Source organism: Macaca fascicularis, chromosome 5 (assembly GCF_037993035.2).
Source record: "Macaca fascicularis isolate 582-1 chromosome 5, T2T-MFA8v1.1".
In the NCBI taxonomy this organism is placed as follows: Eukaryota; Metazoa; Chordata; class Mammalia; order Primates; family Cercopithecidae; genus Macaca; species Macaca fascicularis.
In genome coordinates, this window is record NC_088379.1 from 36,627,431 (window position 1) to 36,650,687 (window position 23,257).

The following is a 23,257-nucleotide window of genomic DNA, read 5'->3' on the forward strand; positions in this document are numbered from 1 at the left end:
AATCAAGATTTTTATTTAATTAAGCCAGCTTATCTGTTCACTCATCATAATTAATCCATTCCTATCTTAATTACTTTTTCATTTTCAGAGCCAATCATATATTCATACAAATACGGAAAAATCTAAGTCAATTTTTAATATAAATAAGAGCACAGAATATCCATTGGATATGTGTATATGCTTCCTTCACATATTTAGAAAGGCTCAAAATAACGGAGTTCATATTCTGCCACAAACACAGAAACCAGAGGAAAAAAAAATTCAGTTCATTCATTTACCTCGTGACACCAATTATCTGAATACCACCGTTTCCCAAGATTTCAGAATCTTGCTTTTATTAAACCCATCGAATAATGAATTATAATGTAGGAGGCCTTTCTGTTTCTGGAGGCAATTGCAGGGAAACCATGCCTATCAGTTCATTTTTGTCACTGGTGCATGTGTGGCTTTTTTCATTCACTCATTTATTAATTGAGCAAGACTGCAGTCATTAGAGATGTAGCCGTGAGTGAGACAAAAGAAGGTTTCAACTCCCTTTGAGCTTAAATTTTAGTGAGGGAGGCACACAATAAACGAATAAACAATGAGTAATCCACAAAGAATTAAGGAAGTAGAAGGTGATTCAGTGACTTCTATAGATGGAGTGCTCAGAGAAGGTCTCTCTGAGGAGGTGGCATTAAAGCTGCCAGTTGAATGACAAGAGGTGCCATGAGATGATCACAGGACTAAGCATTCCAGGACGACACCATAGCTAAAGTGAAGGTCTGCGAGTGGGAATATAATCTAAGAATCAAGTGAAAGCCAGTGCTGCTGGAGGGACATAAACAGGAAAAGTGGTAAGAGACGAGCCTGGGGAGAGAGAGAACATTCATCATAAGGAGTGTACATTTCAATCAAAGGTCTGTAAAGAGCTGATGGGGCTTTTAAACAAAGTAGTGATGTGATCTGATTGACATTTTGGAAAAATCAGTCTGGTTGCTCCATGGAAAATGAACCAAACGGGGCAAGTATGAAAACAGGGAGATGGAATCTGGATGAAAGGTGAGTATGGCTTGCATCTGGTAGCAGAAGGGACAGAAGTAGATTAACTCAGGATTTGTTTAGTGGTAGAGTGAGAACTTATTGATGTGTTGGCTCTTGGAGAGTGTATTATAGAAAGAAAAGAATCCATCAAGGATAATACAATTTTTTTTTTATTTCATAAGCTTTAGGACTTTAACATCCCTTAGTCATTTCATGCATTTATTCCATCGGTCATTGCAAAGATTGATTCTTTTCACAGTTGTATATTTCCTTGATTAGAGCAAACTATGGTGTATCACTTTCTGGGTTCAAATCTGGGTTTTCTAATTTAGCGGCTGAATGCTCTTGAGCGAGTTTTCTAACCCCTCTGCCCTTTAGTTTCCTTGCTTAAAAAACATGGTAATAATGTTACCTGTTTCATAGGGTTGTGGTCAGCAGTGACTAAGGAAATGCAAATAGAAGTGTACTTAGCACACTACTGGACCGCAGGAAGCACTCACTAAATGTTAGAAATTAGGTGCTATAGCAAAAGAATCTATTAACAGAGTAAACAGACAACCTACAGAATGGAAGAAAATATTCACAAACTATGCGTCCAACAAGGATCTAATATCCAGAATCTGTAAGAAACTTAAATCAAGCAAAAACCAAATAATCCCATTACAAATAGACAAAGACATGAGCAGACACTTCTTAAAAGAAGACATATGAGTGGCCAAAAAGCATGAAAAAAATGTTCATCATCACTAATCATCAGAGAAATGCGAACCAAAACCACAATGAGATACAATCTGACACCAGTCAGAACGGCTATTACTAAAAAGTTCAAAAACAACAGGCGCTGGCAAGGCCGCAGAGAGTAGAGAATGCTTGTACACCATTGGCGGAATTATAAATTAACTCAGCCACTGTGGAAAAGTTCAGAGATTTCTCAAAGAATTTAAAATAGAGCTACCATTTGACCCAGCAATCCCATTACTAGATGTATACCCAAAGAGAAATAGATCATTATACCAAAAAGACACATGCACTTGTGTGCTCATTGCCGCATTGTTCACAATAGCAAAGACATGGAATCAACCTAGGTGCCCATCAGTGGTGAATTAAATAAAGAAAATGTGGCACATATACACCATGGAAAACTACACAGCCAAAAAAAAAAGAGAATGCAATGTCCTTTGCAGCAACATGGATGCAGCTAGAGGCCATACTCCTAAACTAATTAATGCAGGAACAGAAAACCAAATCCTGCATGTTCTCACTTGAAAATGGGAGCTAAACATTGAACACACATAGGCATAAACATGAGAACAATAGACACTGTGGACAGCTAGTGGCGGGAGGAAGGGAGCAGGGTATGAGTTGAAAAACCATCAGGTACTATCCTCACTGCCTGGATGCAGTATACCCAGGTAACACACCTGCACATGTACCTCCTGTGTCTAAAATAAGAGTTGAAATTTTTTTAAAAATTAGGTACTAAATTTCTCTTATCCTCCTTACAATTGTGCAGTCAAGTCTCAGCACCTCAAAATGAGTTAACATGTTTTTAAGAAACAATAAATTTCTGTTTCTTATATCATTACATATTTATTTTATGTATAATTTAGATACTATTTTTCAGAATCTCTTAACCCTTTTGAATATATTTTTACCTTCTATATCTGGCAGTATTTGTCTCTTTTTAAAGCGGCTTTTTCGTTATTTCGATTTTGAAAATCTGCTAAGGGCATTTAGAGTTATTGAATATTATCAGCTTTATTGTGAAGTTAGCATTTTCAGCTCTTAAAATGGAGCAAGGGAGGATGGGCATTCTGATCTCAAGATTATACAAATTATGTGAAAGCTTAATATAACTGCCTCCGTCAGTGCCATAGCACCGCATGGGCCCCGCTTTAATGTACAGCTCCTCCGATGGGTGTCCTGCTTCTTCTCTTTGAACTTAGAACCATATTGAATCTAAGGCTGGAAAACACCCTATTTGTTTAGATCACAGGACAATCCAGAAGACCTTGTATTTCTCTGAATCTTTGATTTCTATGTAAACACTGGTTCCTGTCACTCTGCCAGGCTGCAGCTGCATTTCAGACTTTCGTGATTGGTTGTTTGCTTCTCAAAATAGGCTTGAGAACAGTAGGAAAATAGAGTAGGTCAACACGGCATATGGTTAAATTTTCATGGACAGATGTGTTTGAGAATAATAGGGAAATTCTTTTAAACTGTTATCTTTGTTATAAATGTGGTATGCGGATGTTTCATAGTTATGACTGGGATAGAGGTACTTTTAGCAAATGGTACTTTTCATAAGATTACACATTAACCTAATTTTTGAAAACTATATTCATGTTTCACTGAAGGTAGCTGGGCAAGGAATCGCCTCTTTGCTCTTAGAATCTTACAGTGCCATCATTGATGCAGAACTGTTCAGCACAGATGACTTTGGAATTCCTTTCTGTGCAAAACATTCGACATTAAATGCATACATGTTTTGTGATTCTTCGAGTTTCAGGTTCTGTGTTTCTTGTATTTTCTTAATGATAGGAGATAATAAAAAGTTTTTTTATTTCAGAAGGTTTACGTAGTATGACATGTGTAAAATAGTTTCTATCTCCGATATAATGGTAAGTCCCTAAGCCCGGGGTGGGAGACGTTATTTTATTAAACCACTGGCCAATTGAATCTACAGTGGGTGGGATCTGCTATGATAGGGTTTCATGCTTGTTTCCATACTGTGCTAAATTTTGTAAAATGTCATAATATATCTGAATACTCTAGGTAGCAATGGTATCATCTGGGATGTTTTCAGAAATCAATAAGTAAATTTATCAACGTGTGTACGTGTGTGCGTGTGTTTTAAAACTTGTATATTTTGTGGAGCTAAAACCCTGATAACCCTATTGTGTATCCTTCTGCCCCTTCCAAAGACATTGTGGTCATAACTATTTAAGAGCTCAACGTGAAGGTCTGTGTGGGCATAAAGAATCAACTGTGAATTTTCAGCCCTGCCAGCATACATAGAACCAACCAGTGGTCCATCCCGTGGGCTGCTCGTGCATGCCTGATGGATGGATCTCTGTGCAATTAGGGGGCAGGTCTATACCAAGAGACAAATACCCTGTTATTTCACAACCCAGCACCTCAACTTGATTACATTACTGTCAGCATTTATTTTTAGGTTTTCATTTTTTTGCCAGAAACATGTGTGGACATACTGACCTCCTGTGTGTTTGTCTTTCTACTACAGATACGGGAGCAGAAAGACAGGCACTAAGAGAAAATGTATATCCTAAACTGAGAGAATTCTGCAGAGAAAACTATGGACTGGAATTTCAGGTAATTCTACTGTTAATTTCATTCACAATTATGTCCAGTTAAATAACTAGTGTTTGTTTCTTGTCACAACTTGAGTGTTGTAAAAGACAAGTTTTAGGCCCTGAAAAAAATTATTTCTTCAAGCATGGGTAAAAAGAAACACTGACAAATGGAAAGTATTTAGTCATTTTTGATGTTTAGTTCTTTTATGCTGTGCTTCTTGGACCCTTCCTGGTATGGGCTCATCTTTTTCTTTGAACCATATTTATTTGCTTTTTTGACAGTCTCCACTATTATCAAAGAGATGAAGGTTGCTGAGCACCTGAGTTTAAGCTATGGTTTCTAGAAATATTTTGCACTTAAAAATGGGGACCAACTTTTTTCAACCTTATTTCCTTTCATCAGCCTGGCCTGGCCTTGCCTTCTATCTTGCCTTTAACTTTTTGTTCACATTGTAGAACATCCTTTTTCCTAATCATTTCAGAGCTATACCATTTACTCCCCCCAAAAAATTATATCAGCCTTTCAAGAGACAGTAATGGCACACGTCATTGCTAACGTTCACGAACATCCTGCCATTTTAATACACCTCTGATTTTGCCATCTGAAGGTAAAGTGCTTGACAACATTGGATGTATCTTGGGCATCCAAATGTTGAAAAAAAAATGGCTCCTGCAACAGATAACATTATTTAGTCAGAATTTTTCAGCCTAATTTATGATGGAAATCCTAACTCTCCAGTGCTATCTAAACTACACATTTACATTGTCAAGTGATGAATATGTAATAGAGGTTTGTGGTGCAGAAGTGCAAAATGCACCATCGTTAGTGGAAGAACATTTTACTGTCTGTTTCCTCCTAGATAAATGTTTTATCTTGGTATACTCCTGATGCCTTCTAATATGATGCATAAAGTAACAGTCTCGAAATGGCTTCAATCTCAATGCATAATGTCAGTCACCATCAGGCCATGATGACACGCACATTGAATTGTCACTCATAAGTCACCATTTACTTGATAAATTGTGAACCTAAATTAAATTCCTTGTCATGAATTCAGCACTACCTTCTCTGAGGAATCTGGTTTTACTGATAACAGGGTCCCAATTGTTATAGAACTTCCAATCTGTCAAGAATCCCAAAACTTAGACACTCCTTGGGGACTCAGTTACCATAGAGGAAGAAGTGTGTCCAAGCATATAATCCCATCTTTAAGTTTGTTTTTGCATCATTTTTGTCAACAGAGGAAGTCAGCGAGCTATAGAACAGCTTCTATAAACCATGGTATTGACTAGGATTAGCTGAGGGAGAAAGAGAAAAATAGTATACTTTCTGAACTAGAGGTAGGCACAGAAGATAGATACAGGCAAAGGAAAACTGTACTAGGCGAGGCCCGTAGAATAAATTGACAGGATTACTCTAGGCAGGTGCACTGAATCAGCTGAGGAGATGTTCGACCACAGAGTAGACCGCAGTGGGCAGGGGAGACGTAGAATTCAGCCCCAGCTCTCTACAGGTACTGGGAGTGACTGAACCTGCCCATCCTTCAGTTCAGTGTCTAAAATAGGAATGGCAACAGCTTACATGTCTGAGGTTGTGTTTAGAATAAAATAAAATATGCAAGGTTACATTTGCTTCCAAGCTCTAGGCTTAGCAGGAGTTCACATACATAATATCTGAGTCTTCTAAGAATATACCTTTTAAGTATAGTCTTTTATAGTAGGTTAATTATATCACTCCCTGAGGATATACTTTTTAGAGAGACAGTTCTCTTCTCTCAACTGCAACAAAAAATATGATGCCAGAAGCTTCATGAACAGCCAGTTTACCCCCACAGTATCCCCGATTCCATCTTTGATTGTGCACTGAACTCAGAACATATGGTTTCCTAGATTTACTCAAACATATCAATCTACTTCATGCTTGCTTGCCTTTGCTCATGCCATTCTCTTCAACTACAATGCTTTTCAGTCTGGTTCTTCCCCTGCTTCACCTCCTGGATTCTACTCATTCTTCAGACTATTCCTATCTGAGCTCATGTTATGCCCCCTTTCTCACTGACCCACAGCCCTGTGGTCCTCTTTTGGATCCCTGAACACCTTAAGCCCATTCATACTTGAGAGTTTTACTCTGGCTGTTCTGTCTTGTGGGAATACTCACTCCCTTTATCTTCACACAGCTGCTTTCTTATTGTCCCTCGGATCTCCACTGAAATGTCACTCCTAGAGATGCTTTTCTTTTTTTATTATTATTCTACTTTAAGTTCTGGAATACATGTGCAGAACATGCAGGTTCGTTACATAGGTATACATGTACCATGGTGATTTGCTGCACCCATCAACCCGTCATCTACATTAGGTATTTCTCCTAATGCTACCACTCCCCTAGTCCCCCACCCCCCATCAGGCCCCAGTATGTGATGTTCCCCTCCCTGTGTCCATGTGTTCTCATTGTTCAACTCCCACTTATGAGTGAGAACATACAGTGTTTGGTCTTCTGTCCTTGCGATAGTTTGCTTAGAATAATGGTTTCCAGCCTCATCCATGTTGCTGCAAAGGACATGAACTCATCCTTTTTTTATGGCTGCATAGTATTCTATGGTGTTTATGTGCCACATTTTCTTTATCCAGTCTGTCATTGATGGGCATTTGGGGTGGTTCCAAGTCTTTGCTATTGTGAATAGTGCTGCAATAAACATACATGTGCATGTTTCTTTATGGCTGAAAATTCCAAAACCAGAATGCCTCTTTTCCTCTAGAGATGCTCTTCTAGTGACCCAGTCTAAAGTAACCACCTCTCTTTTGCATCATACTGTTTTAGTTCTTTGCATAGCATGTGCCAGTATCAGATACTTTTTCTTGTTTGTTTATGTATTAGCCTGCTTATTGTCTCTCTCCCAGTAGATTATAAGTTCCATAAAAACAGAGGCTTGTCTGTTTTTATGGAATTTCAAAACAGCTGCATTCCTGGTTCTATAGTCCCTGGCACATTGGAAAGTGCTATGAGATTTTGTTGAATGAATGCTTATGTGAAAAAGAATGAGTGAATGAAGACCCAGCCCAGATATAACTTATGACAGAAAGCCTTCTCTGATCTCTCCCACACCGCCCAAGATAGGCCGTGTACCCTCCTCTTTGCTTCTCTGAAATTCAATGCATAACTCCCGATAATCCATCCAATTCATTCAAGAAGTATTTGTTGAGTGCTGACCATATGGCAACCAACATTCTAAGTGCTGGGAATAAAGGAGCAAACTAACCAGACCCTCTTCTGAGGAACTTCTAACATTGTTGGGAGAAGCAGACAATGTAGACTCCAGGAGTAATAAATGCATTTTATTGAATAAATGATTCTATTTTAAAACTCACAGAAAGTAGGGTTAGAGAATGCCAAGTAGTCAGAGAAAGACTCTGTGATGAGGCAATATGAGCAGAAATCTGCAGAAGGTTATGGAGCAAGTCATGCAGATGTCTGGAGTTGTGGGGAGGAATCCAGGCATAGGGAACAAGGGAAAGGGTCTGAGGCGGAAGTGTGTCTAGAATATTCTAGGAACAGTCACACACTATATTCCAGTCTGGACAACAGAGTGAGACCTTGTCTAAAAAAAAAAAAAAAAAAGGAACAGTACAGAAACCAAGTGTGAGTGAAGGAAATAATTACAGATGGCCTGAAAGTAAGATTATATGAGACTTCATGGGCCAAGATTAAGAACTTAGAATTTTTATTGAGTTGATTGAGTTGAAAAGGAAAGAGTGAGGTGATATGACTTACCGTGAAGAGGTTTGCTCAGGTTCTATGAATAGAATGCAATACAAAGGAATGGTCAAAGCAGGAAAATAGTGCAAACAGGAAGAACCAAAGGAAGCAGTGTAGATAATGAAACATCATCTGGTTAAGTAAACTTTTCATCACCTGCCTATAAGTGCCAAAAGTTCTCAGGCCTGGAATTGTCTTATTCAACTTATCCCAATGGCCAAATAGCTGCAGATAGTAATCCATTTAGTTAAATCTTTATTCAATTAAATTAATAGAATATGAATAGAATAGAAATTAATAGAATGTCAATTAAATTAATATGCATTATAAGCAAGTCCATATACCTTTTATCTATGTGCCTGTTTGGCAGGCTATTTTGTACTGTTTTCCTTTTTTTTTTTTTTTCATTTAAACGAAGATATTTCATGAAAATACACTAGACTCCGATTATGTAAACTTCAATTAATTCTATATGTGATGTCTACATATATAGGTTGTATATATATGTGTGTATATATATGTTCAGACGGAAACAGTTCAGTGGAGAGAACATCAAGCCCACTTAGCAAAGAACACCCAGGGCATCAGGAAAAGACATGGCATTTAAATAATATGTTATTTGATTTGCAGGTATTTATTAAGGGCCTCCAGCTACAGAGAAGAGGATAGAAAATAAGAACAAGGAGGATTAATTGGAAAAAAGTAAAGACAGACTGGGGAGAAAGCAGGTTGTTGCAAAAGCCAATAAATAAGGAGCTTGTGATTATACTCAGAGGTACCATCCACTCCTTCTTTCGGAACTCTTGTCCATCCCCACTGCCGAGGTCCTGGTCTAACCCTCAGTGCTTCAAAAATGGGATGAACAAAAAGCATCCTAATTGGTTTATTTTCCTACGTACCCCTAGTAGATTGCAAGTCCTTGAGGAAGAGACTGGCTCTTGTTTGTTTTTAAGTCCCCAGGCCTGGAACAGAGTTTGGCGTTTAGTGGGGTTTTAGTTAAAGTGTGTTCAGCAGAACTGCCTTACACCATCACCCTACTTGAGTTTCTCTATACAATACCACCAGAGTCATCCTAGGTAAATGTCATATTGTGTCAATGAAGGGACGTGGAGCAAGCTGACCAAATAGAAGCTTCCACTGATTGTCCTCATGGAGGAACCCCAAACTAAACAGTTATCCACACAAAATAGCATAGGAACCAAAAATCAGATAAGTGATCCCATACCTGGTTTTAACTTCATATCACTGGAAGAGGACCTGAAGAGGGGAGGAAAGACAGTCTTGAATTTCCAGTGCCATCCCTCCCCCAACCCCAAGTAGCAGCCACTTGGTGCAGAGAAAGAATCTGTGTGCTTGGTGAAGGGAGAGTACAGTGATTGTGGGAGTTTGCATTGGAATTTACTGCCCCTGTCACAGCAGAAAGCACCACTGGGCAGAAATCAGTCAGTGCCCACTGAGGCCCACTGAGACCCGGCGTAGTCAGAGGGGAATCACCCCTTCCAGCAATCAGAAACTGAGTTTCAGCAAGCTGTGCCACCGTGGGCTAAAGTGTTCTGGGGTTCCCAATGAACTTGAAAGGCAGTCTAGGCCACAAGGACTCCAACTCCTAGGCAAGCCCTGGTGCTGGGCTGGGCTTGGAACCAGTGGACTTGGGGTACATGCAAACTAGCAAGATACCAGCTGGGATGGCCAAGGGAGTGCTTGCACTACCCCTCCCCCAACCCCAGGCAGTGCAGCTCACGGCTCTGGGAGAGACACTCCTTCCTTCCACTGGAGAAGTGGAAAGGAAAGAGTAGAGAAGACTTTGACAACTTGGACACCTGCTCAGCCACAGTGGGATAAGGCACTAGGCAGAGTCCTGAGTCCCCCATTTCAGGCCCTAACTCCCAGATGACATTTTTATACATACCCTAGGCCAGAAGGTAACCTGCTGCCTTAAAAAATAAAAGGACCCAGTCCTGGCAGGACTCATCACTTGCTGACTAAAGAGCCGTGATCTCCCCAGATGAGTGCAGTAAGGCACCAAGGACCAATCCTGGGCTCTGAGTAATCAGCAGTAATACCCAGGCGTTACTCGCCATGGGTCTTGGGTGACATTCATAGAAGTGCTGGTCACAGGCATGACCCAGCACATTCCCAGCTGTGGTGGCTATAGGGAGAGATTCCTGCTTTAGAAAAGGAGAAGGAAGAATAAAGGGAAATTTATCTGGCAGTTTAAGTACCAGCTCGGCCATAGTAGAGTAGGGTAGAGCACCAAGCAGGCTCTTGGGGTTCCCAATTCCAGGCCTTGGCTCTCAGATGGTATTTCTGGACCTGCCCTGGGATAGCGGGGAGCCCATTGCCCTGAAGGGAGAGTCCCAGACCTGGCAGCATTCCCTACAAGCTGACTGAGGAGCCCTTGGACCTCAAGTGAATCTTGGCAGTAGCCAGGCAGTACTTGCTGTGAGCTTGGGGTAGTGGTGGCCATGGGAAAAGATTCCTCTGCTCGTGGAAAAGGGAGGGAAGAGTGGGAGGGACTTTGTCATGTGGCTTAGGGACCAGCTCAGCCACAGAAGAGAGGATCAGGTAGATTTCTAAGGTTTCCAACTCTAGGCCCTGGCTCATGGAGGGCATCTGTGAACCTGCCAGGGCTGAGGACAACTTGCTGCCCTAAAGGGAAGGACACAAGCCTAGCTGTCATCACCACCTGCTGACTGTAGAGCCCTAGATCCTTGGGTGAACGTAGGCAATAGCTAGGCAGTGGTTACCAAGGGCCTTGATGGGACTCACGGCTGTGATGGCTTCACGTCTAACCTAGCATAGTACCAGTGGTGGTGGTCACAAGGATGCTTGTGTCACCCCTCCCCCAGCTCCAGGAAGCTCCGCTCAGAGAGAGGGACTCTGTTTGAGAGAAAGTAAAGGAAGATAACAAGAGTCTCTGCCCGGTAATCCAGAGAATTCTTCTAGATCTTATCCAAGACCACCAAGGCAGAAGAGCCACATGTTACTGGGCTTGGAGTACTCCCTAATACAGATACAGCTACAGTGACCAAAAACCTAGATCACAAACCCAAGTCCCAGGAAAACATGATCTCCCCAAATGAGTTCAGTAAGGCACCAAGGACCAGTCCTGGAGAGACAGGGATGTCGTGAACTTTCAAACAGAGAATTAAAAATAGCCATTTTGGGGAAACTCAAAGAAGTTCAAGATAACACAGAAAAGGAATATGAAATCCTATCAGATAAACTTAACAAGTAATTTGATATAATTAAAAAGAATCAAGCAGAAATTCTGGAGTTGAAAAGTGCAATTGACATACTGAATAATGTATCAGTCTCTTACCAGCAGAATTGATCAAGCAGAAGAAAGAATTAGTGAACTTGAAGACAGGCTATTTGAAAATATACAGAGGAGAAAAAATAATAAAGAATGAAGCGGCCGGGCGCGGTGGCTCACGCCTGTAATCCCAGCACTTTGGGAGGCCGAGGCGGGCGGATTACAAGGTCAGGAGATCGAGACCACGGTGAAACCCCGTCTCTACTAAAAATACAAAAAATTAGCCGGGCACGGTTGTGGGCACCTGTAGTCCCAGCTACTCGGGAGGCTGAGGCAGGAGAATGGCGTGAACCCGGGAGGCGGAGCTTGCAGTGAGCCGAGATCGCGCCACTGCACTCCAGCCTGGGCTGGGCGACAGAGCGAGACTCCGTCTCAAAAAAAAAAAAAAAAAAAAAGAATGAAGCATGCCTATGAGATCTAGAAAATAGCCTCAAAAGGGCAACTTTAAGAATTATTGATTGGCCTCAAAGAGGAGAGTGGGGTAGAAAGTGTATTCAAAGGGATAATAACAGAACTTCCCAAACCTATAGAAAGACCAGTATTCAAGTACCAGGTTATAGAACACCAAACAGATTTAACCCATATAAGGCCACCTCAAGGCATTCAACAAATGCCATATTGTCAGTTTCTTTGCTTAAAAGTTTTTAATGGCTTCCTGCTGCCTATAAGATCTCTCTTTAATGTAACGCCAGCTTCATTTTCCACTCTTCCCCACATAAATAATCCATGCCAGTCCATCCTCAGCCTGTGCTTGGAGCACATCTTCCTGATTGCTCATTCCTAACTCTCACATTCTAGTCACTATATCTATTTCAATGCTTGCTTCCTATCAGACATACCCTTTCTTCACCCCTAGCCACCCCACACCCTGTCCTTCACAATATAACTGAAGGCCTAGATTTCCTAAGACATCTTTTCTGATTTCTAAATAATCTCCCCCTCTACTCTCTGAACTCATAAATCTGTCCCATGTGGGCCGCTAGTACAGTGAGCCAAGATTGAATCCACTTAGGGCAGGGACCTCTAAAGGGGGTGTTTAGCTGATCTGAATACTTAGGACACTTCCATTTCAAAAGAAATTTCCATCTGTGTCCAGCCCCTGAGCTTTATGTCACTCTTTAAGAATACCTTCTGATAGACACCTTCATTAGTGGGCATCTGGTATTTTATGTTCGTCTTAGTCACGAAGTTCATAAACCTCATTTTTTTTACCTCTGACATCCATTAAATCCCAAAGATCTGCCAATTCTACCTCCCTAAATACTTCTCCAATCTGTTTCTTTTGTTCAGATCTGTATTATTGTTACCTTGACTGTTGCCATGGGTACCCTGACTCTTCCCATTTCCTTCATCTCTGCCTTCTCCTCCTTAATACCAAACTCTTAATTTACTTTACCCATCTGGTCCATCCTCCACAATGTTGCTACAGTGGTATTTTTAAACACCAATCTGACCCTTGTCCACAAGATGCAGTCTATGCTTCTTGGTGCAATGTGCAAGTTCTTTTTTACCCCTGCCTACTCTCGAGGTCTTATCTGTGACTCCTTCCCACAGGCAGCCTGTTCTAGCCTTTGCAAACTACATTTGGTTCACCAGATGTGTTTCCTTTTCCCCCCTGAATTTTCTCACCCACTGTGCCCTCTGACTGGGGGGTGGGGGGCAGGGGCTTAAATTGCCTCCCAGGCAAATGAAAATTTCTCCTCATTCATTAAAATATAGTGAAGTCCTTCTATGAGATTCCAGAGTACTTTATTTCTAATCTTTACCAGCTTGTCATATTTGTTTTAATTAATTAATTTTAAATGTCCCTCCCCCATGAACTGGGTGCTCTTAGAAGTTAGCAACCACATTATTTATGTCTTCATAGTACCAGAATCTGTTATAGCAGAGGTCCCCAACTCCTGGACTGTGGCCTGCTAGAAACTGAGCCACAGGGCGTGAGGTGAGCAGTGAACCAGCATTAGCGCCTAAGCTCCACCTCCTGTCAGATCAGTGGTGGCATTAGATTCTCATAGGAACACGAACCCTGCTGTGAACTGTGCATGCAAGGGATCTAGGTTGTGGACTCCTTATGAGAACCAAACGCCTGATGATCTGAGGTGAAACAGTTTCATCCCCAAACCATGCCCCTACCTCACCCCTCTGTCTATGGAAAAATTGTCTTCCACAAAACTGGTCCCTGGTGCCAAAAAGTTTTGGGGGCTGCTTTGTTATAGTACATAGCTCATACTAGATCTATAATGAATGGTGGTTGATCGATTTCAATTTATTGATTAAATAACTAAGACCCAGAAGCTGAGAGTCTATACCAGCACTATGTAAAAGAAGCATAATTTGAGTCACAGATGCAAGCCACATAGGTAATGTTAGATTTTCTACTAGCCATGTTCTAAAAAGTAAAATGAAACAAAAAATTTTTTTGCCAAATTTTTTTTATTTTTTTTCCTGCTTATGCACAAGTCTTTTTTTAGCTCTAAGAAGAATATAGTCATCTTTTTTTCAAATGAGCATATTTTGTGAAGGTCATTTCCAAATATTTCATATTTTCATTATTCTTTCTGGTTTTTCTTAGATACTCTTTGTTATTCTTTCTCTGACATGGTTTTTAAATTTTTAATATTTTACATTTAATATTTTAATATATCTAAAACATCATTTTAACACATGGTCAATATGAAAATTATTAATGAGGCATTTTACATTCTTGTTTTTAACCTGAGTTTTTAAAATTCAGTATGTTTTACACTCAGAGCACATTGCAATTTGGACTGGCCACATTTCAGGTGCTTGACCAGCTGCATGTGGCCAGTGACTCCCAGGCTGGACAGCAGAGCCCTAGATGGTAGTGGGGTCTGTCTGGATGGGATCATCCTGATGGGATAATGGTGACAGAAGTCCAGCTGAGAGCCTCCAGCCGGAGGCCTTAACTAGAGGAGCCACAGTGTGAATGGAAATTCATTTGTATGTGTAAAAAAGAATATTAAAAATCCAGAAAATGATTAAGAAAATAAATTTGGCCGAGCACGGTGGCTCACACCTGTAATCCTAACACTCTGGGAGGCAGAGGTGGGTGGATCACGAGGTCAGGAGTTCGAGACCAGCCTGACCAACATGGTGAAACCCCATCTCTACTAAAAATACAAAAATTAGCTGGGTGTGGTGGCGGGCACCTGTAATCCCAGCTACTAGGGAGGCTGAGGCAGGAGAATCACTTGAAACTGGAAGGGCGGAGGTTGCGGTGAGCCAAGATCGCACCACTGCACTCCAGCCTGGACAAAAGAGCGAAACTCCATCTCAAAAAAAGAAAATAAAATTTCCACCTGTCAAATGAGTAACTTTTTCTTTTATCCACCATTTTGGGGCATTGTGTTAATAGGGGGTATATAACCTGAAATAAATACTTAATGCCGCCAAAACTGCTGTAGAACCAGGACTAAGTGACTATTATACATGAGGCAACAGACTAAAACCTATGGTCAGTGATGCATTTGCCTGCTGTATTAATCTTGAAACTTGATTTGAAATCAAGAGAGGCACATGATGGAAACTCTAACCCCTTTTATTTCCAAATTTTAAATTAACAGTCCTCGTCTTTAGAGGGTGTCATATGTTACCTTTTGTAAAATGTAGCTTTAGAAACAAATTGTCCAAACACGCCTTTGCAATTAAGCGTGACAACGTGGTCTCAGAGTGGGAACTCCCATCTGTGCTGGTCCCAGCCCTTTTCCTTCACTCTGAGAGGCAAGTGTCGGCTTCCTTGGTGGGTAAGGAAGTGTGAGAATCTTGCAGCTCACCCTAGCAGGAAGATTTTGCCCGCACCTGCTTTCTGCCTCAGGATAACAATGGGATGCCACCTGAAGGCACCAAAGGGGTGGATTCTTATCCTGGGCAGAGGTGTCTCCTGTAGCCCCTTTGGTCTGGGGTTTGTCACCTCTTCATTGCTGAGGTTCCATCCCTCCATGTCTCCTTACGCACACAGGTCCATGCTGGTGCACCTGGTTTTCTTCCTCCCTAAACCCCCAATGAGAATATAACCTTCTCCTTAAGCTGCCTCCTGTACATGAGTAATCTTAGCATCAATATCTCCAGCTCTCTCCTCCCCATAGTTGTGTGAGGATAATTCTCCGACTTTTTTTTTTTTGGAATGTTAATATGTTTAAAGCAGAACTCATTCTCCTTTTCCCTTTCTGAATTCTCAAGTGCTACTACTTCCTTGTCTTCGAGACTTTCAACTCTTGGCTTAGTCCATTCTTTCATCCTTTAAAACTAGATCCAAGCTGCCACTGTTCCGGTTGACTCATCTGCCACAGTGTTTCTTCGAAGCTTGCCTTTTCTTTCTATTTTGAAAATCTCTGTCTTTGCACAAGCTTTCGTTTCTTAATAGCTGAATGCCTATGGAAATCTTTTTCTGATCTTTATCTACCTGTGGTGTTTATGTGCTCTGGTCCAAACTATACACAGCTGTTCAAACAATATTCCTTGAACGGTATTTACCAGATTTCATTGATTGTAAGATGCACAGATTTTCACATTTTTTACATGTCAGAGTCAGGATTTTTACCTTACAAATAAATTGTGTGTCATCATGTAATTGGCAGTGCCCCAAACCCAGCCATGACTGCCAATAGGCATCACTGGGGGCTGGGCCCAAAAGCTTCATTTTTCCCCTTAGGACATGAGGTTGCTCAGATGTCTTCTTAGGGAAAAGAAGCAAAGCAATGAGGAAACCAAGCTTTTATGAGAGGCTTGGCATCTTGATCCAAGAGCAAATGAGCACAAAATAAAGTTCCTTGAAAACTAAAGTTCCTTGAAAACAACAGTTCGAACTCTGGTTTAAATGGAATAGAACTAAAAGTTTACTTTATCCTGCTAACCAGAGGATGAAGAATTGGGCACGAATCGCCAACTAGTTTTAGGCAAATAAAGAAACTAGAAATCTTTAACTTAACCAACACATCAAAATTGGATGTTAAGTTAAATTTTGTGGGTCTTATATTAGCTTGCCCTTACTAATAATTTCTGAATTGGACAATCACTTACTGTCACACTGCAAGTCTGTTGTCAGTTGTAACACCTTTCTTCCAACGTTTCTTCTCTCACTACAGCTCAATTATTCTGTTGAGCCCAATCTCCTTCTCTGGACATGTGTTTTTGTTTTTTTTGCCTCTGTCTCTCAGCTGTCTTCCTGCCTGAGAATCTCAAAATGCATCTTGCTCCACAAGTTACCAAAATATGTAACTGGCTTTTATAGTTGACAGGATTTGTTGTGCTACCCTTGGTCTTTTCTCCACATTGTCAAGTAACTAATCATCCCTTTTCCATTTTCTACTAATCAAATGGATGCTGCTTTTGGCAGTGAAATTGTGAAATGCATGTCTCTTTGTTGAATCACACATCATTTCACAGGGCTAGTGCTCCAACCTGTTTAGGTCTTTTCACATTTCAGTCATGTCCATCAAAGCCTGGACCAACCTTACCAAGTTGACATTCCCAGAAGTATTATAAGCATGTTACATCATCCTTCTCCCATCCATGTGAGTGAGGCAGCTTATAAAGATGGGGAAGGGAGACAAAGAGGCAAAAGGAAAGGAAAGCATTATGTCGTGGTTGACTTTCATTGCTCCAATTTAATTGTAAATGTCAACTCACCATTTCTGCTGCCTGGAATGGCTCTTCTGGAATTCTCATGCCAGACTTCTCAAGGCAGTATTATTGTTCTTCGTTTACTTTGTACTCATAGGCAATCTTCTACCTAATGCTTCTCCTAAGTATATAGCAGTGACATTGTGGGAGGCTTTAGAATTTACTGGAGCAGCTAAACTTTGCTGAGCATTTATTTCTGCTAAATGGTGGCTGTCTGATTACACCAACACTGAAAATTACCCAAGAGGATTAATCTGGTAATAAACAGAATGAGAGAGTGTTGCCCATTTGCAGGGGACTACGTGTCCCCATTGAGTATAGTCACCATGAGGCCTTTCTCAAATTCCGAGCACGTGGCAGTTACTTCTTTTTCTTTCTTGGTATAAATGTAGGGGTACAAGTACGGTTTTAATGCATGGATATATTGAATAGTGGTAAAGTCTGAGCTTTTAGCATAGCCATCACCCTAATAGTATATATTGTACCCATTAAGTAATTTCTCATTTCTCACCCCCTCTCACCCTCCCGCCATCCCACCATTCTGTCTCCAGTGTCTGTTATTCCACAGTCTATATCCACGTGTACCTATTATTTAGCTCCCACTGGTAAGTTAGAAAAAGTGGTATTTGAATTTCTGTTTTTGTTTTTGTTTTTTTTTTTCACTGAAGATAATGGCCTATTTCTTTCCATCCTCATATTTTTTTTTATAGAAGAGAGGGAAACCTTTTGATAAGTCTTCATAAAATAAAAAGAGCACTCATTTAAGAGGTGCCATTTGTTAATAATTAGATATAGTCCCTTGAAAAAGTAACATACCTCAGTGTTCTTAAGTATTTCTTCTACTGGATCTTTAAGTTTTCTTTTAAGTCTCCACATTTATGATGCTGTGACATTACCAATTCTACATGGGCAGACCATGTCACATTTCTGTCTTTGCAGAACTGTTCTGTGCATCAACAGGCCCACCTAACCTCTCTGAAGGACAGTGTCCCATGTACCTGTCCTTCAAGTCCAGATACATGTGTTACCTCCTCATTGACATCTACCCCAGAGCCCCAGAGGCAGATTAAGGTACTTTTTCCCCTGAGCTTCATTTATTATTCAGACATTTATTGAGCCTCTGCTCTGTACCAGGCAGAGTTGTGAGTGCAATGATACCAAATATTGAAAACAGAGTGCCTGCCCTCATGGAGTTTATAGTTTCACAGAGCATACAGTTGTAAACAACAGTGACCAGGGTGGTACTTGAAGCCCAGGAAATACAGGGTGCACTGGGCATGTGTAAAGGTTGGGGAGAAGCTCAGCCCATCTGGAGGCATCAAGAAGGCCTGTGGAGGAATTGATGTCTAAGCTGAATCCTCAAGGTTGGGCAGTGGGAGATGGCTAGGTTAAAAGAATATTCTAGGCAGAGAGAACATACTTTCACAGGCAAATCTGGGAGAAAATTCCAATAATATATAGAAATTACTACCTGCCAGGCACTTACTCTAAGTGCTGTGTATATGTTAACTTGCTCAATCCTTGCCATGAGTCTAGGAGATCAATCTTACCTTCTTCATTTTATTAAGTAAGGAAACTTAGAAATACAGAAGTAAATTGCTTCTGACCGTGAAGCAAATAAGTGGCAGGATCAGAATTTGAACCAAGGTAGTTTGGCCTGAGTGTCCAATCCTACTCACTATACCATACAGCCTCTTTCGTTCTCACATTTTTGGAAATTTATACAGACAGTCCTCAACCAAACAATGGTTTGACTTGTGATTTTTTTGACTTTGCAATCATTGAAAGTGAGACACATTCAGTAGAAACTGCACTTCAAGTACAACCATTCTGTTTTTCACTTTCAACACAGTATTCTTTGAATTACATGAGATACTCAACACTTTATGATCAAATAGGCTTTGTGTTAAATGCTTTTTCCCAGCTGTAGTCTAATATAAGTGTTCTGAGCACCTTTAAGGTAGACTAGGCTAAGGTATGATGTTCAGTAGGTTAAGTGTATTACATGAATTTTGAACTTATCCTTTCAACTGACAATAGGTTTATCAGGATGTAACCCCACTGTAAGTAGAAAAGAATCTATATCTATATTTGCATAGAGATATAAATATATGTGCATGTGTAAATATATAAGCTATATACCTATACATGTTGTACATGCACACGTGTGTGAGAGTATATATGTATAGCCAGAGCACAAACAATAAAGGAAATATGACATGAAATGAGGTTGAAGTGTTATGCGGGGACCTGATCACAGAGGAGCTCATAGATCAGGTCATGGATTCTAGACACTATCTTCAGGATGATAGGAAGCTTAAGCAGGGAAGGTGTAAAATAGCATTAAGAACCCAGGTTCAAATTCCACCTCTACTACTTGTTTCCTATGTGACTTTGGACAAGTTGCTTAACTTCTCTGTTCCTCAGATTTTCATCTGTAAAACAAAATAATATTAATAGTTTTACCTATTTCATAAGTTTAAGAAGTAAATAAGTGGCTCTGTGTAGCTTCTGACTATGTAACAGGAAATCTTAGCTATGGTAATCAGATTTGGATTTTTAAAAGGATCCATCTGCCTGCAGTGTGGCTAATGGGTGAGAGGGAGCAAGAATTTAAACAGGGAGATACTTTAGGGAGCTGAAGTCACAATACAGGTACATGTATACTCAGAGAACACTCAGATATAATGATTGCCAAAATCCCATTGACAGGAATAGAACTAACTCTGGGTTTTTCGCTCAGGCACTGATATGCTTTGGATGTTTATCCCCTCCAAATCTCATGTTGAAATGTGATCCTCAGTGTTGGGGATGGGACCTGGTGGGAGGTGTTTGAGTCGCAGAGGCAAATCCTTCATGAATGGCATTGGTGCCCTCTCCATGGTAATGAGTGAGTTTTCACTCTCTTAGTTACCAGGAGATCTGGTTATTTAAAGAGGCTGGCACCTCCTTCCTTCTCTCTCTTGCTCCCTCTCATTATGTGACTCACTTGCTTCCTCTTGCCTTCCACCATGAGTAAAAGCTTCCTGATGCCCACCAGAAGCACAGCAGATGCTGGCGCCATGCTTATACAGCCTTGTAGAATCATGAGCCAAATAAGCCTCTTTTCTTTATAAACTTCCCAGTCTCAGGTATTCCTTTATAGCAACACAGAACAGACTGACAAAGGCATACGGTTTGTGATCAGGTATCCTGCCACTGAAGGAAGCTGGTCCCCACTGGCAGCCTGATTCAAGTTCCTTTATGCAGCAAATTTTTCCAACTTATCACAGACACACAACTTCCATCTGGCCACTTCTTCTCTGCCTCTCAAAACTCCTGGTCCCTTCTCTCTTTCTCCATGTTCATTAAGCCTGGATAGTTAGAGGTCCTGCCTTGGTTCATGGTCAACTATTCAGTTCTTCATTACTATCATGTTATATTAGGAATGTCCAGAGGCTAAATCTCTCAAGACACAGGGGCGTCAGGTCTACGCAGTTAGTTGTCTACAGAAGGCTTTGGATGAAGCGTTATCCAACCTCATATTGTTAGTCTCTTTCTGGTGATCATGTATGACACCAGAGGCCAGTCAGTCCTTTCTGGGCTTGACTGAGGACCTGTTTTTCCCAGAATTGCCTATTTTAATCATGCCCTCCTATATATCCATCATATGTCTTATAATCAAGGGAATAATTGCAAGTGACCTGAACTCAGTAATCACAATAGTTCTAGTGAAATGTAGCCATTGAAGATGAGGACCTGGGATTTTCCTTAAGATATTTGCGTATGGGGCAAGTCATTCTACCCAGAGAATGGCTTATACCACGTGTATAAACCATAACTTACCATTGGTAAATAGTATCTGACAACGCTAATCTGAGTTTTAAGACTTTTCTGCTTACTACCTTCTGTGAGATAAGCATTCTAGAAATGGGACATAAATACTAAAACAAATTATAATGAGTGCTATCTTCACCAATGTGTTGACCTTAGAAAGCTATGTCCTTAGTACAACAATCTTCTTGCTGTTCAGAGCTTTCTGAATCTGATCTGTATTCTTGAGTATTTTTAGTGGTAACAGATGTTAATCCTTTTATTAATAAGAAAAGATTTTATTTTTTTTTTTGAAAGAGCTACAGATCTTTTAAAAGCTATGTGTTATATATGTAAAGGCCAATAAGGCTGGAGAAATACCATTTTTAATCAAAACAATATTCAAGTACAAAGCGACAAGATTTTTTTGTGTACAAAATGAGATGATTCCTAAAGAGGAAGTCCCCTGAGCAGTGGCAGACTCATTGGAATAAGTATGTAGCCTTCCATTGTAATACCTTTGAAGAGTAGCCTTCGTTTCAGTACTGAACTTGTTTTCAAAAATTAGTCATATTATCTCTATAGTTGTATTTCCATTTTGCATTGAGCTATTAGTCTATGGTGTGGGAAAATTGAGAAAGAAAATATTTTGGGAGGCATTTAAGTTGTTATCTAAGCCTATCTGAAGAAATGATAGTGCAAAGCCATTATGAATTCAAATTTGACTCACTGCTTTTAGAAAAAAAAATTTAAGGTTATTTGTTTTTTACAGATTGCTTTATTGTTAGGTAATCTTGATATTTAAATGACAGTGTTTGATTTCAAGGGCTAAGATTTGTTAGGGCTTTATTTGCTGGCTTTTTGTTTTTAGACCAATTTAGCACATTATAAAAAGCATGATAAATTAGCTTCCCTAAGAAGTTTTTAAAACAAGTGAGATGGTTTTAAGTAAAAAAGGTAATATCAAATTACTTTCCTAAGGTTTTATGCTTAAATGATGAAATAAATAAAGACACATAAAATGTGCTGTCAACAAGTTAGTATTCCAATAAATAGTAAATTAGATTCTAGACTCTGCAGTGCCTGGACATTAGGCTAAAAGCTAAACTGAATGTTTTAAAGTTTGTAATAAATCTTGTCTTGTTGAGCACTTTTATGTTCCAAGTGTTTTTTGCCAGTTATTGATTATGCAGATGTATGGCATAGCTGTCTGCCCAAAACAGTGTTTTGTATTGCGGGAGTTGGTTGTTTCATTTATTTTTTTCCTCAGTGTCTTCCCGGTTGCTTGATTTTTATCTTTTTCATCATTTTCTTCCCATCAACACATATGGGAAAGAACAATTTAAGGGAGAAAAGCTGGAGGCCAGAGAATGTTTTTTAACAAAGTTACTGAAGTAAGAAGACATGGAGCTATGAAGGCCTGGATGAGGGCAGTACTGGTGGCCAAACTAAAAGGAAATAACAGATGCAAAACTATTACAAAAGACTTCCATCAGGGGCAAATAAATGATGTGATACTTTAGCTTTTGAAATAATGGAAAATAAATAATGAAAGTGCTGTTATGACAGTTTTACCCTCATCATTTGGTTCACATGTAGTTAGTTCTTTGTATTTACAATGCAAATAGATGTGTATGGTATTAGTTTTAAAATAGTTTTATTGAGATACAATTCACATGTAAAATTCACCCACTTAAAGTGTATGATTCAGTGGCTTTTAGTACATTCACAACTGTGTAATAGTTAGGAAAATCTATTTTAGAACATTTTCATAACCCCAAGAAGAAACTGTGCCCTTTATGACTCCTCAAACACCCCATTCTCCTCCTCACTAGCCCTAGGCAACCACTAATCTGCTTTTTGTCTCTATGGATTTGCCTATTCTGTACATTTCATATAAATGGAATCATGCAATATGTGGTCTTTTGTGACTGGATTCTTTTACTTAATGCTTTCAAGGTTCATCCATGTGGTAGCATGCAATGTATTTCATTGCATTTCTTAATTATTCCTCAGTAATATTTCATTGTATGGATTATGTCATATTTATTTATCTGTTCACTTGATGGACATTTGCATTATTTCTCTAGTTGGGCTGTTATGAATAATGCTGCTATGAACATTTGTGTACAAGTTTTTATGTAGACATATGTTTTCATTTCTCTTGAGTATATGCCTAGTAGTAGAATTATCAGATCATGTGGTCATTCTCTGTTTAACCATTTGTGAAACTGCCAGACTGTTTCCAAAGTGGCTGAGCCATTTTGTATTCCCATCAGCAATGTATGAGGGTTTCAATGTCTCCACATTCTTGCCAACACTTGTTATTATCAGTCTTTTTTATTATAGCCACTTTGTGAAGTGTTATTGTAGTTTTGATTTGTACTTCCTGATAACTAATAATATTAAGCATCT

General features: G+C 39.9%; 1 protein-coding gene across 1 annotated transcript in view; it reads left to right on the top strand.

Annotated features, from left to right (window-relative positions):
• Window positions 1–23,257, top strand: part of NWD2 (NACHT and WD repeat domain containing 2) — a 204,151-nt gene that overhangs the window by 72,300 nt on the left and 108,594 nt on the right. The window contains exon 2 of the mRNA XM_005554647.5: window positions 4,268–4,356. Coding sequence (XP_005554704.1) covers window positions 4,268–4,356 — 89 coding nt within the window. The remainder of the gene's footprint in view (window positions 1–4,267; window positions 4,357–23,257) is intronic.